Source organism: Lagopus leucura, unplaced genomic scaffold (genome assembly GCF_019238085.1).
Source record: "Lagopus leucura isolate 7727_CA_CO unplaced genomic scaffold, USGS_WTPT01 Super-Scaffold_100030, whole genome shotgun sequence".
Lineage (NCBI taxonomy): Eukaryota > Metazoa > Chordata > Aves > Galliformes > Phasianidae > Lagopus > Lagopus leucura.
The window spans coordinates 1,243,352-1,256,746 of record NW_024962281.1 but is presented as its reverse complement, the minus strand read 5'-3'; the positions used below and the strand labels follow the sequence as shown (position 1 = coordinate 1,256,746).

The 13,395-nt window shown below is 46.6% G+C and overlaps 1 protein-coding gene across 1 annotated transcript; it reads left to right on the top strand.

Annotated features, from left to right (window-relative positions):
* The first annotated feature begins 570 nt into the window (after positions 1-570).
* On the top strand, positions 571-8,241 carry CCNI2 (cyclin I family member 2). The gene is made up of 6 exons (XM_042881567.1): positions 571-1,778; positions 2,254-2,388; positions 3,422-3,496; positions 4,660-4,800; positions 5,807-6,037; positions 6,724-8,241. The coding sequence occupies exons 1-6, from the start codon at positions 1,665-1,667 to the stop codon at positions 7,129-7,131; spliced, it is 1,104 nt and encodes a 367-aa protein (XP_042737501.1). The 5' UTR covers positions 571-1,664; the 3' UTR covers positions 7,132-8,241.
* Positions 8,242-13,395: the final 5,154 nt, after the last annotated feature.

The following is a 13,395-nucleotide window of genomic DNA, read 5'->3' as shown; positions in this document are numbered from 1 at the left end:
GCGTCGCCACGGGAACCACGGGACGGGGCGGCGGAGGGCGCGTGATGGAACCCGGCGCGATGATCGCCCCGCGGGGTTCCGGCCGCGCTCCGGGCCGAAATGGCCGCAGCGCCGCACTCCCTCACAGATCCGTCCGTTCCTCCATACGTTCCTCACACACGCAGTTATTTGTGTAGACTCCCACTGCAAAAGCACAGACCGTCAGCGAGGAGCAGGGCCCGGCTGCCACGAGAGCTCCTCCGCTCCGCAACCGGAACGACAGAGCCGCGATGAGCGGGGCTGCGGCAGCTGCGTGCCCGGGAAGGGACGGGCGCGACGCGGGGCTGTGCCGAAGTCAGCCCGTCACCCCACAGCAGAGCCCCGCCCGGAGCCCGCGCTGCAGCGCCGCCTCGAGAGCGGAGCCGTGACGGCGGAGCTCCATCGCTCCCGTTACGCGGCGCTCCGGGCCCGACTGTGCGCAGCCGCGGAGGCTGAGGGCGGTGCGGCCCCGCCTGACGGAGTCGTCGCTGCTCTTGGCTCCGTGCCCGGCCGCCTACGGAGCCCCTTCGCAGCGCGACCCGCCCGGGCGGGTAAGGACGGGGAGCGGGCGGGGGATGCTGCCGGCCGGAGCTCTCCGTGCTGCGGGGAAAGAAAGGCAGGAACGGGGCGGATCGGTGTGATTGTGTGGGACGGTCGCGGTTAAGCTGTAGGGGAGCCTCGAGTGAATTCTTTCCCTCCAGCTACAAAAAGAGAAACTTCAGAGCATCGACCCGCTCGGATACACCTTACACGGTTGGTCGCTTTGCTGCAACGATCCGGGCTGTCGGGTGTTCGTGAGACGCAGCCAAAGCCGTACGGTGAAACGCTCACATCGCAGATCTGCAGCTTTAGAAATCAACAGTTTCCAGAGGATTCACTCAGTTTAGGGCGATTGGAGGCACGGAGCCACGAGCCCTCATCCACCACTGCGCAGATAGAGTAAAGCAGAAGCTCTAGATCTAACACCTTTTTTTTTCTGCTGTTAGCGAGACACTGAAATACAAGTACTGAAATGCTCCATCTCAGGTTCTCACTGCCCTTTAGATGGGAGCACTCAGATACCTTTATTTCATGTGTACATGCATAGCCTGGAGAGTGCTGCTTCTATAGTGTTGTGTGCCTTCAACAGCAACAGGAAGATTGAATTGTTTCAAGGAAAAAAATGTTCATTGGGAGTTCAGTCCTAAGAACAACAATATTGGAGATTTTAATTTTTTTTTTTTTTTTTTTTTTTTGCAGAAACAATAGACCTGTATTTGCCAGAAACTCAAAATCAGCTGACAGTGGTTTGCAACTTAATAGCTCTACGAAGGGACAGCTGAATGGAGTGCTATGTACTCCCAACCTAAGATAACCAGAGGAAGCCTTTGTATGGCCCAGAGGTGGAAAAAAAAAAAAACACCAAGCTGCAGTTTAGCTCTCAGACATTTTTTCTTCCATCATCAGTTTCCCCAGGATGGATGATAGAGTTGTTTTTGCTCATCAGCACACAAACTATATGGCTGCCCCTGACTTAGTTCTCAGCATTGGGAAAGGCAGCACGAGAGGAAACCATACCTAGCACAAGGAGGTGGTATATTGCTTTATAATTCTTTTCTTGGTTTTGGCAGCAGCTCCCACCTGGGAAACTGGCTCAAGGAGTTACTATGAAGTGCCCTGGACCTCCACAGACCCCAAGGCTTGCCTGCTTCCTGGAAAATGCCTTAGTCAGAGAGGCTAGGATTTGGAAAGTGCCCATTTTCCAGAACCTTACCCTGAAGGTATTCTCCCTCGTTCTCTTTAGCAGCATTTAAGGCATCTCCCTGCAGACATGCAGTGCTGGTCCTGCCATCCTGACCCACCTGAACGCAAAAGTCATCCTGCATAGATGAATCTTAAGGAATAGAGGGGGAGGAGGGTCTGTGTTTGTTTTGTTTGACACCATATTAATACCCCATGTAAAATGAGTTTAGAGTTGCTTTGACTCAGGTAGTTTGGGGAAGCCTGATGGAGCACGCAAGAGCTGTGCAACGTGGATGAGTGCTTTAAACTGCTCCAACAATTTGCCCTTTCCCTCTCTTTGTATACACAGCCAACAGCAATATCTTCATTTCAAGCCTGGAGACATCTAAAATGTTAATTAGAGCACTTAGAATAATTGGAGTTTTCCTTTGGAGATATGTTAACGAAATCATCAAAGTGCTAAGTGTACTTTTTTTTTTTCCTAACCTTTTTTTCCTAACTTCTTCCCCTCAGGGTACAGACATCTCTCCCTCATGCTATGAGAAAACCATACTCTGGATCGCAGAAATAAGCTCTCAGTTCCAGCTTCACTCTGAAACTTTTGCTTTATCTATCAGCATCCTTAACCGGTTGTTAGCATCAGTAAAGGTAAAGAATCTCTTCCAGCTTTTTATCTGTTTACATTACTGATTGCAGATGTGTAACCTGATTACATCCTCTTTTACACAAAAGAAGTACTGTATTTGGCAGTAGACTTAGGGAGCAGCTAGGGTCTTTTCTGGGGAATACATACCTATTGTAACCATCAAAAAGATCAACACAATGGAAAGGTGATGCAAGGCCTAAGGACAGAGGGACTAACGTAATAGAAAAATGTTATAAGAGAAGGACTACTCACCTGTTTCTGAAGATTGAGGCTCACAGGGGAAACTCCACAAAGGAGAGATCTCCAGAAAAAGATCCTTCCCCAGTGGCAGGCAGCCCTTAAATGAGGTCTAAGAGGAGCAGCCAGCCTCCACCCCTTCCTATCACACAGCTGAATTGCCTTCACCTGTGCTCCCAGGGCTGACCAGGTCCTTTCCCAGGTGCTCAATCAGTGGTGCAGGCAGCGGCTCAACGGTTCCCACATGCCCTATGAACCTGAGTGTTTGCTGAGATTTTACTGATTCACAATCCACAGTAGAAGTCTGTGTGACTTTGGAGTCCAAAAGCTGTGATAAGCATGAAGAGTTCATCATCATCTGGCTGCTTCCGCTAAACAGAAGGCGTTATCACATTGAATGTTGTAGTCTCAAAACCATTGCTTTTAACAAAACTGTGAGGCCAACTTCTGACATTGAAGCAACAATAAAGTTACGTGCCTTGCAACTCTTAATTCTGCTTGACAAAAGCATAGTAATATCTCAGTTAAGAGGAGGAAGAACACCACGTTGTAGATAGTGTGACATTGTGTGGTCTGAGACTGTGAGATATGTGAATAACAGTAAGACCAAAAAGAGGACTTGTTCAACTTCAGATTTCCTTGCTGTTTCTGGCTTCAAGTGAATCTTGCTGCAGCTGAACTGATTCCAAAGCAGCTGCCACTGAAATGAAAATTTGAAACTTGTGCATGTGCAGTAGAATGACAGTTATTTCCCCCAAGATGTTATCTTTGTTACTCAGTGTTGTCTTCTCCCTTCAGGCTCGATTGAAATATCTTCAGTGCATAGCAATTTCCTGCCTTGTCCTTGCAGCAAAAACCAACGAAGAAGATGAGGTCTGTACACTTGTCATTTTAAATACTCTAAATCCATCTTTTCAAGTTGTTTGCATTTCCAGGTCTTTCATCAACTTGGGCATAATGAGGAAGCGTAAATCTGTTTACCCTGCATAGCCCCAAAGGGGTGGCAGTAACATTTTCAGTCCCGTTTCCTCAGCATGAGTAAGAGTTGGTCCTTCATCCTTCAAGGTCACTGTAAAGTAATGAATGTATTCCCCTGCTGCACTTAAACCTCTCCTCATAAGAATTCACAGCTCGCAGTAAAGCTTGATCTAGTGACAGCCAAGACACACGTGCACAGCTTTGTGTGCATGACATCAAGGTGCTGTAATTCTGTTGTGATGGGTCCTGGGAGGATCGGGTAGGCAAGACAGAGCAGAGATTCTTTAGAGGAGATTTCAGATAGATGAGTTTGCTTCAATTCAAAACCAGTTACTGAACTGGGTGAGGAAATGACTCAGGTCTGCACCTCAAGGTGAACATGTAAAATCAGCAAGTACCCATGTAAGTATGAGATTACAAGGGATAATTACCCAGTGCACATAGCTGAAACCCGTCATGGCACACAGTTCTCCAGACATTGACAGACATGAGCCAAATAGACCTTGAAAAGCATTTCAGATTCTGTTTCTCCTCTTTCCTTCATTCTGTTTTGAAAAGGAACAGGAAACTTAGGAGTTGCAGGCAGTTCTTTTAATGAACTGCTCCTGCAGTGAAATGCTCTTCATAGGCCTTCTTAGGGTGCATCACGCTGAGGTTATTCTTTTCCCCTCAGCTAAAAAGGAGAAGCTGAGCCAATGACCACAGGAAACGAGACAACCACGAAAGTCTCTGTAAAACTGGAAACCTTCTCCTTGCTCGTCAGGGAAGCAAAGCTAACGAGGTAGCAGGGAACGTGCCTCGCAGTGCAGCACGCAGGTGGCTCACAGCATCGCTCCTGCTGTAGGGCTGGGTTCACTGCCAGCTGCCCTGGGAGGAGGACGCCCTGCCTGTGTTTAGAATGGCAATTTTCTATGTGGTCTCCTGACCAAAGCATCCTGCTTTGTGTGCTTTGGGATGAGCACAGAGTTTTCAGAGCACAGTACAGAGAAACGCACACAGCACTGTGTAAGAAGTTGGCTTCTTTATTATTTTTTAACTCCTTTAATTTTTTTTAACAGGTAATACCATCGGTGAAGACGCTTGCAGTGCAGAGTGGCTGTAAACGCTCTCCAGCTGAGATCTTGAGAATGGAAAGAATTATACTAGATAAGCTTCACTGGGATCTTTACACAGCAACACCAATGGATTTCTTACACATTGTAAGCACTATGTTTTGCAATTCTGTTTTGTTTAAAGAAACAACTTCTTATCAAATGAGACTAGAAAACACAGATGTGCACACATCACACATCCTTCCCAAGATGCTTTGTAGACTACCAGTTCTTAGCTATCTGCAAGTCTTTTGAAGAATGTTACGGTGATTATGCATTTTTTAATTTACTGCTATTTAAAACCTTTCATTTTGCTCAAAAAAATCTACTCCCATCTTTAAAGGACAACTAAAATGGACATTAAAAAGATTCTCATAATGCACAACTATACGTCATTTTAATTTTTTTTAAATACACACTGCAAAAATATTTCTAACTATTTCCATTCTATTAATACTGTACATAGAAAGCTATCAGTTTTGCTACATTTCATATACAGGTTTTTCAAACCACTTTCCTTTTCATCCCACTGATACTTCACCCTGGTTTTATGCAATTAGACCCCAATGTGGCACTTAGTTCACATCGCAGTTACTAAATACTCAATAGAAATGATTGAACTTTGTCTTCAAGAAACGATCATGTGCTAGTAAGGCAAAAATCATATGATACAAACATCCCGGAACCCTTTCATAAGGTTATGTGCAAATATTAAGCCATCTTAGGCTGCTGATTGTAAAAACTGCCTTTCTTCTTGTTTCCTCAGTAAATTCAGAGTACAGTCATTATTACTGGTTTTACTCTCTTCATATGTGCTGGTCTGAACTGAATCTCCTAGATAGCAATCTGGATAAAGTAGAAACCCCAGAAATTATTAGGAAACACAGACCTTTACATTCATTATAAGCTCAAAAAACAGTTTGGTGGCTGGCAAGTACAAACACAAAAAAAAGAAGGGCAGGGACAGGGGGGACACCCTCTAGGCCTCCTGATATGAGATGAAATTAAGTCTGTACGTCTGGTTGATAACATATGAAAACATATAAAGTTCACTGACCTCTGCTTTTTTATAACTTTTTTTCTAATATATATATATTATTTCTCTTCTCTCCAGTTCCATGCCATGGTGATGTCCAACTGGCCCCATCTACTAAACGGGCTGCCTCAGACGAATCCTTCTCGCCACGTTGCATTCTTGACCAAACAGCTACAGCACTGTATGGCTTGCCACCAACTAGTGCAGTTTAAGGGCTCCACATTGGCTTTGGTGATCATCACCTTAGAGCTGGAGAGGCAGACTCCTGATTGGTTTCCTGTTATTACTGATCTGCTAAAAAAAGCACAGGTAGGAGTCAAAACGGCCTTTGGTCACGATATCTTGAGGCCAAGACACTGGCAGATTAATAAAGCACGTGTATTTGCAACCCACGTTGCATTTTAGCAGATTCCTGAGAAGCCTGTGTCCATGTTCTACCTTTGTTAGTGCTACCTTTGGCTGACTTTTCAGAGGCTTCCAAAAGAGCTTGGCCACAGATAGCTCAGCTCCCTGCCTCCCGACTGAAGCCTGAGGACATCTAAGAGCAGTTACTTTAAGTATGATCAATTTCACTTTTAATGATACATACAAGAAGCAAGCTCTGCTTTATTAAAACTTTTCCCCAGTTTCATAAAACACTTTTCTTTTAAGAAAGTACACTTAGAAGGCAAACGACCCAGGTTGGCAGCTTACCGTCAACTCATCAGCTTGACTTTATTTGACATAACCTAGCTATCTGCTGTCCCTCTTGGTTGTTGTAGCCTCCTAAAAAGAGAGGGAGTGCTTGCCTGCCTTTTGTGTACTAGTTTAGGAGCTCCTGACTAAATGTTTTGCATCAGGGCCAATGTGCATATTGCTGTTATGCATCAGCTGAGGTATCTGGAATAGCCTGTCCCTAAGATCCCCCCAATTACACAGCTGCTAGAACAGAAGCCAGAGGAGAGAATAATTTTGTATGAATTTACCAAAAAAAATAATTTCTACTTTCTTTACAGGTAACTAGCACTGAATTCACACACTGCAAAGAGCTCGTGGATCAAGAGCTAACGCACTTACAGCCATCCAACGCCATTTATATTTTTTGTCCCATCACTCCAGCCATCCAGGGCGATACTGAGGCCAAGTTTCCCTACTATTACTCTTCTGAACTGAAGAATTCTCATCAAGTGAGGCTGCAGGTCGCTGCAAGGCAGCCAGTTTCAGCGGCTGTCATGTCTGCTACAGCCCAAATCCCTGATGGCACCATGGAGACAGATGAATGCTACGATGGATTCAGATACCTGTACAGTGAGGACAGGGGAGCAGATGGTGGGAGGGGGCGCATGGGTGGCTTGTGCCCTCAGCTGAGGTCTGGAGGATGCAGCTCCCCATGTCCTCCCCTGCAGCCACCTGGAAGGGAATAGTGGAGACCATCCTGCCTTGGAAGCAGTATTTCAGTACTGGTTGGTCCCAGCAAACAGGACAGTGAACACAACAGAGCAAGAGTGCTGCTGTGTTTTTCAGAGGGCAATGATGAAATGGTGTCATTCTCCTATGCTGTATCTTTTCTAAGTAGTGTGCTCCACTTTTAACACCACGTAAATACAGAAAGCTGGGGAGAGGAGGGACTGGGTCACAGTCCTACAACTCAGGGATCAGTGTGGCAGAAGGCTACAAGCTGTGCCACGGAGCACCAGATGTCTCAGCTTATGAGCCCTCAGATGGGAAGCTTTATTTGATTTAATAGTGAAAAGGCCATGAGCCAAACCATCTAGTTTTTGTTAAAGCCTTACCGTGGATCCGATTTTTGGGCTCCATTCTGGGTAAAAGCCACTAAAGACTCATTCCAGGTTCCTACAAGCTGTGGGAAATTGCTTATCTGCAGTCAGCACTGCAGACCTCACTGACCAGTTTGGGCCATTCAGGGTGCTATTTCTTCTGCCTTAAGACTAGACAGTGCAAAATGCCTTCAACTATTTTCTCACCACTATGAGGCAAAGCAGTTTTACAAATTACATAGGCCAGTTTAAGCCTCTGTTGCACTTTTAAAACCAGCCTTAGGCATTCTTTGAAGATATATGAGAAATTTTTCCTTGCAATTTGTTTTAAACAATAGGGCCAGCATTTTTATGTGATTGTTGCACTAGTTTGAAAGTGCAATCCAGAGCATACTGTATGAACAGCAATACCATACCTGCAAGTCACAGAACAGGGAAGGTCTTCAGACAGAGCATCACAGGCTAAATGCTGAGCAGGTGTCTAAGTTAGTGATACAGGATAAATAAATAGGAACAGGGATAAGATAGGAGCAAGGAAATCCTCGTGCTGCTTTACAGATGCACTCTTCAGTGCAGGAACAAAGTTTCTTTCCTTTGCTCCTCATCTTACCTTGAAGAAGAGGGATTCCTGAACCACAGGCATTGCAGGAGTGATGTCCTGAGCAGCTCTGTTAACAGATAAAGCTTTCCAAAGTTTTACATTTAAATTTTGCCACAGCTAGCGCTTGGAAATGAATAAACTTTGTATGTGTGCAAGGCAAAAGTCAAGTTTTCCTTTTAAACTGCAAAAAAAGCAGAGCAGAAAGGTTCTAGAAATAAATATTTAGTATTGGAGACGTGGTGCAAATGTTGTGTGAGCAGATGGCACTCAAATCGGTGCCGAAAGCAAAGCAGGTTCCATGAGGCAAACTGCAGGTACTGCTGATGGAGTGCTGAGCTGCAGGGGGCTGTGCAGCTCACAGGAAGGCTCTGCTCGCCCTCGTAGCCCAGACACAGTTTACAAGGTGTCCCAGAGGCAGAGGCATTCTTATGTTATTTATTAAACCTACCTATGGACTGTAGGGAAGCTTTTTTGTGTGTGGCAGGGCTCTTCTCTGCAGCACTGTGCCACTTTCCTTTTCTATCACAAGCTGTGACTGAAATGCCTGACTTTGGGAGGAGGCAAGTTGTCTTTTGTAGTTATTTCCAATAAAATACAGCTTCAATCTCATGTCCTCAGTGTGCTCCATGACGAGCCCAGCCAAAGCTGATGCTCACAGAGGTCCCTGCAGGAAGTGGGGCTCTGTGCCTCATTCTGCTTTTCCTCCTGTCTCTTTTTCTGCCCTATCTCATGAATCTTCACCAGCTGCATTAACCAGTGCAAATGTCAGCAGAAGAATTCTGCACGCAGTGATTTCCATGCTGTGCCCTCATAGCACAACAGCTCCTACCCAATGTTTCGCCTCCCCAGCACTGAGCCTCTATGTGTAGTTTCTCACCTGTAAGGTGAATGACATTACAAACCATCCACAAACTTGCTTTCCAAAACCTCTGCAATCAATAATGAGCAGCATTCAAAAGCACACGGTAATGGGGCAACATGGGAAAGATGAAGGCAGCGCTGAGCAGCCCAGCAGAACCCCGTGTTCCCATAGGGATGCAGGATGCCACACTGGAATGGGAACAGTAAAGCTGGAGCCTGCCTGCTCTGCAGCACGCACCGCTTCTCTGGTAGCACAGATCCTTTCTGCACACCTCTGCCAGTGTTGAGTTACAATAAGGGAACTTACACTCATGGTTTGTCCTCAGCAGGTTGAAAGCATTGCTTGGTAACTCCCTGTACCTCTTACCTTTGTGTTGCTGACATTGTTCAGAACTGAACTTCCTGCCTTGAAGAAACCACAAAGCTCAGGAACAAGCTGCAGTTGCAACAGGATCATTCTTGCTACGTACCCTTCTTTCTGGGAGAGCCAAGTCCAAGGCTGGGAGCACCTCCCCGCAGTCTTTCTGCACAGTGTATTGGTAACACAGCATGCATCCAGCCAATAAAAGCTTGTGGCCATCCTAACCCATTTCAATCAACAGGAGCTTGGACAGTGCACTGCTAAGAGCAGGTTAGCATCCCAGGTGAGGAACAATTCAGGAACAGATGTCTGTTGTTGCTGCCTTAATTCAGGCCAGATTTCCAAATGCCTGATGATTAACGATACCTTGCAAAGCTGCATTTGCACCGAAAAGCACCTGCAGCAAGAACCCAAGGAACTGTTTGGTCCTACAGGAAGTTTCCTGATGGATACCAGTGCTGCCCATAAGGGCTCAGATTCAGAATCAGAACCAAAACGTAAATATGAACCAAACATTAAATGAGAAACAGAGAAGCAATTCAGAGTCATCCCCAGCCGCTGTCACATCTATCCTTCATAAAACACCATGGAAGAAGCCATGTCACAGCTGGAGCGAGCCATGCCAGAACAGCTGCATTTAGGAATAAAGCTGCCTTACTTCAAAGCAGCAGCACCAGATGCCTTAGATGACAAACCTGACTTGTTATCACTGCTTATGGTGGGTGGGTAACAATCTAAGTGTTCATTTATTACAGCTGCTCAAATGAAAACAACTCTTATGGTGGCAGAATGGATCAAGATAAAGGAAAACAGCGGAGAGATTGCCTCTGCAGCATCTGTGTGTAGGGTGTGCTTTTTGCTGATTAGCTCTACCATTTTAAATTCAGTTTAAACAGTACTTACGGTTCGATTCCTTAAGAATGCAGAAAAGTACACTTAAGTGATGCTTTAAGTCCTGGCAGGTGTCTGCAACTCCCCCTCCTTATGCAACATTAATCCCATTTGTGACCAAGCCACGGTCACTGCAATCAGATCAGAGCATTCCACTGCACAGCTCAGCCCAGTGGTCACAGACTGCTCCAGCTCTCCTCCTGCCCAGCGCGGGGCACAGAGCCGATGCTGGATGCAGCCAGCAGAAAAGCACTCCTAGTTCTGGATCTGCAGCCACTGCAAGGGCATCTGGAGGTGACTGCCGTGCACAGGGTGTGCTGAGGACAGGAGCTCAGTCCTGCTCACGACAGCCAGCACCTGTACACCAGCCTGTCCCAGCAAATGCAGGCGGTGATGAAGCCAGCTTAGGGGAAGTCCTGCTGGGCTCCGTCACACCAGAGGCAGAGCCACCAGCCCTCGGGTGGCATTGCCCAGTGTGTGGTGGTGGTGGTGAGGGCTGGGAGCGTCTTCTGGCCTACAAAGGACCAGGTTATGGCCAGTCCTGCAGCCCGGCCAGGCACAAGGTGGCAATGAGAAGGGGCAGCGGTGAAGGCTGAACACGTGGACATAGCACTGTGCTCCTCCAGTGAATGTAAGCAGTGCACAAAACGTGTTTAACAGATGTTTGTTAAACAAGTCAGTTCTGTTTTTATTAAACCCAACCTCGGTACAAGCAGGTCAGTCCTGAGATTCCTTTACAGGTTTGTTTAAAATGAAAAGGAACTGGGGCCACCCTGGTCCTGCGTGACGCCAGACCTGGGCAGGAGCGCTGTGCTTTTTTGTTTCAACAAGTGTTTGTGTAAAAAAGGAACTCAGTGCATCATAAACACAGGAGTCGCAGCCCAGGCTCCAGCTTTGAACTGCTTCCCCTTCATGAGGAGGTCACATCGAGCTCTGTCCTTTAAGATGGCTCTGTGCTCACCCAGCATCCCCAGCCCAAGGGCAGGAGCAGAGCTGGGCAGGTGCCTGCAGCACAGAGCGCTGGAAAGGGCTGACATTGAGGCATGGGGGGCACAGCCCTGGTAACACTGAAACTGGGGGTCAGGGATTTGGGTTATAACACCTGTAAGTCTACAGAACAAAGCTGCTGAAAAGTTATTGCTTATTGCTCAGAAATGTTAGACTCCAGCAGTAGTGTTAAGGTCGGTCAGAGGTTCTGGAGTGACATCCCAAGCCAGACAAGGAGAGGAACAAACCAAATCCCACTGCAGCAGCAGCTCAAGCAGCACGCTGAGAGCTTCTCCACCAACCCAACTTTGTTCCTCTCCCCTGGGAAGTTCAGTCACAGTGTTAAATGCTACGACTGGGGCCAGAGGTCAGTGTTTGGTTTCAGTGTAAGCCATGCATCAGCCATAATTAGCAGGTTATCTTTTGGCAAATACCTTGGGTTTCAACTTTATCAAGAGACCTGATTAAGCAAACTTTTCCCAATCAATCAGTGTATCTTAGTCCTCGCTACACAATCTCTTCTGTGCAATATATTGCAAGCTTAAAGGTGAAAGCACCAATTAATTTCTTCTGCATGAGATGTTTTGGCCTTAATAAATCTTCTAATTAACATATCTTCCTGTTGTTATGGAGTATGCGCTGGGAAGACTAAAAAAGCTACAGAAAGAACAAAAGAGAATCATATTTAAGCGTCAGATCATCGCATTAAGTACAGACAGGTTGAAGTACAAATCTGATGCACGCTGCTGGACAAACCTCCATCAGCAGCACCACCTGGACAGCACTCATCAGCCAAGCTGTATGGTTGGGGTTCAGGTTGGCCTTCAGTGCAGCACTGGCCTCAGCCCAGCAGCAAATAAAACCCAGAGAGGCTGAGCTGAGCTCCTCAGGCAGCAACGTCCCACAGAGCTGACACCAAATGGGGCTGTGAGTAGAGCTCCATCAGCCACCATCCCCCAAAAGAGAACCCCAGGCTGAAGCTGTGCACTTTTCCATATAAAAGGACAGTGAGGTGTCTCTCTAGAAAAGGCCCATCCTGCTCCTATTCTGTTAAGGGGAGATAGCATCCAGACACCATCTGTGGGCTGTGCTTTGATCAACTGCTCGGCGTCATTACATCCCCAAAAACACTGGTAGGTACACAAATCCCACAGAGGAGAACTTAGACAGCTTTGGCTCAAGGAGGGACTGCATTTGGATCGACGCCTTAGGACTTCCCTCTGGGTCAGGGATCGTGTGTGATGTAGAAGTTGGTTCATGGTATTTCTGAGGGTTCCCAAAGTCCCTAAGACCTGAGATCTGGGAACACCTTCGGTGCTTTACACACTGCCATTTCACAGACATCAACCAGACAGCACAGGAAACGCACTGCTCAAATAAACGACACCACAAAAAACTCAAAATACATGTGAGATTTAATAAAAGAAAAGAAAAAAAAAATAATTACAAAGTGAGTGGAAAGAACTGAAAGTCAAAAAAAAAAAAAAGAAAGAAAGAAAGGCAAAATCACCCAACACATTTGGAATGGCAAAGCAAATGGCTGCAGTGCTCGGAGTGCACCCCTCCCTGCTCCGAGCGGGCAGACTGCAGAGCTCACAGCCCCACAGGCACCTCTTAGCTTAGGAAGCACACAGTGAGGATGGTGGCCAACGTTTAAACAATAACAGTTTTTTCCCCGTTATTGCCAACGTGGTACAGAGAAATGTATGAGATGGCTGAAAGAAGTGCAACTGAATGGCTCCCATCCTGGAGGGCGGTCCTGCCACGTGCTCTGCTTGCAGGAGGGGAGGTTCAGGCTGCACTGAGATCAGCATCGCAACGCATTCACAACTCGTTAAATAAAAATAAGATGCAGAACTGCTCTATAGGCCACGTGTTTAAATCCTGCCTCAGCCAAGAAGGGAAAACCACGCACTTCGAGTGCAAGAGGGCAAAAACTGAGCTCTGCTGCTGGACTCTGATGGTGACTGCCCCAAAGAGCAGATGGACCTGAGGTCAACAGACAGCTGCGAGGAAAGGGACGTCCGTCACAGTAATGTCAGTGAATACAGAATCATCGTCAACATATCATTATGTACATTCTGAATCTCTTCTCCAGGGAAAGCTGGGATTTCTCCGCAGTGCCACGGGTCAGCAGGCTCCTACACTTCTGTTGCTATCGTCGTTTCCCTAACTATCTCTTATCCTGAGGAAAAAGGATTTATGATTT

Coding starts and splice junctions, on each gene's coding strand:
- CCNI2 (XM_042881567.1), top strand. CDS start 1,665: ATGAAGTGCCCTGGACCTCCACAGACCCCAAGGCTTGCCTGCTTCCTG. Junction 4,801..5,806: donor CAATGGATTTCTTACACATT/GTAAGCACTATG, acceptor TCTTCTCTCCAG/TTCCATGCCATGGTGATGTC. Junction 6,038..6,723: donor ATCTGCTAAAAAAAGCACAG/GTAGGAGTCAAA, acceptor CTTTCTTTACAG/GTAACTAGCACTGAATTCAC.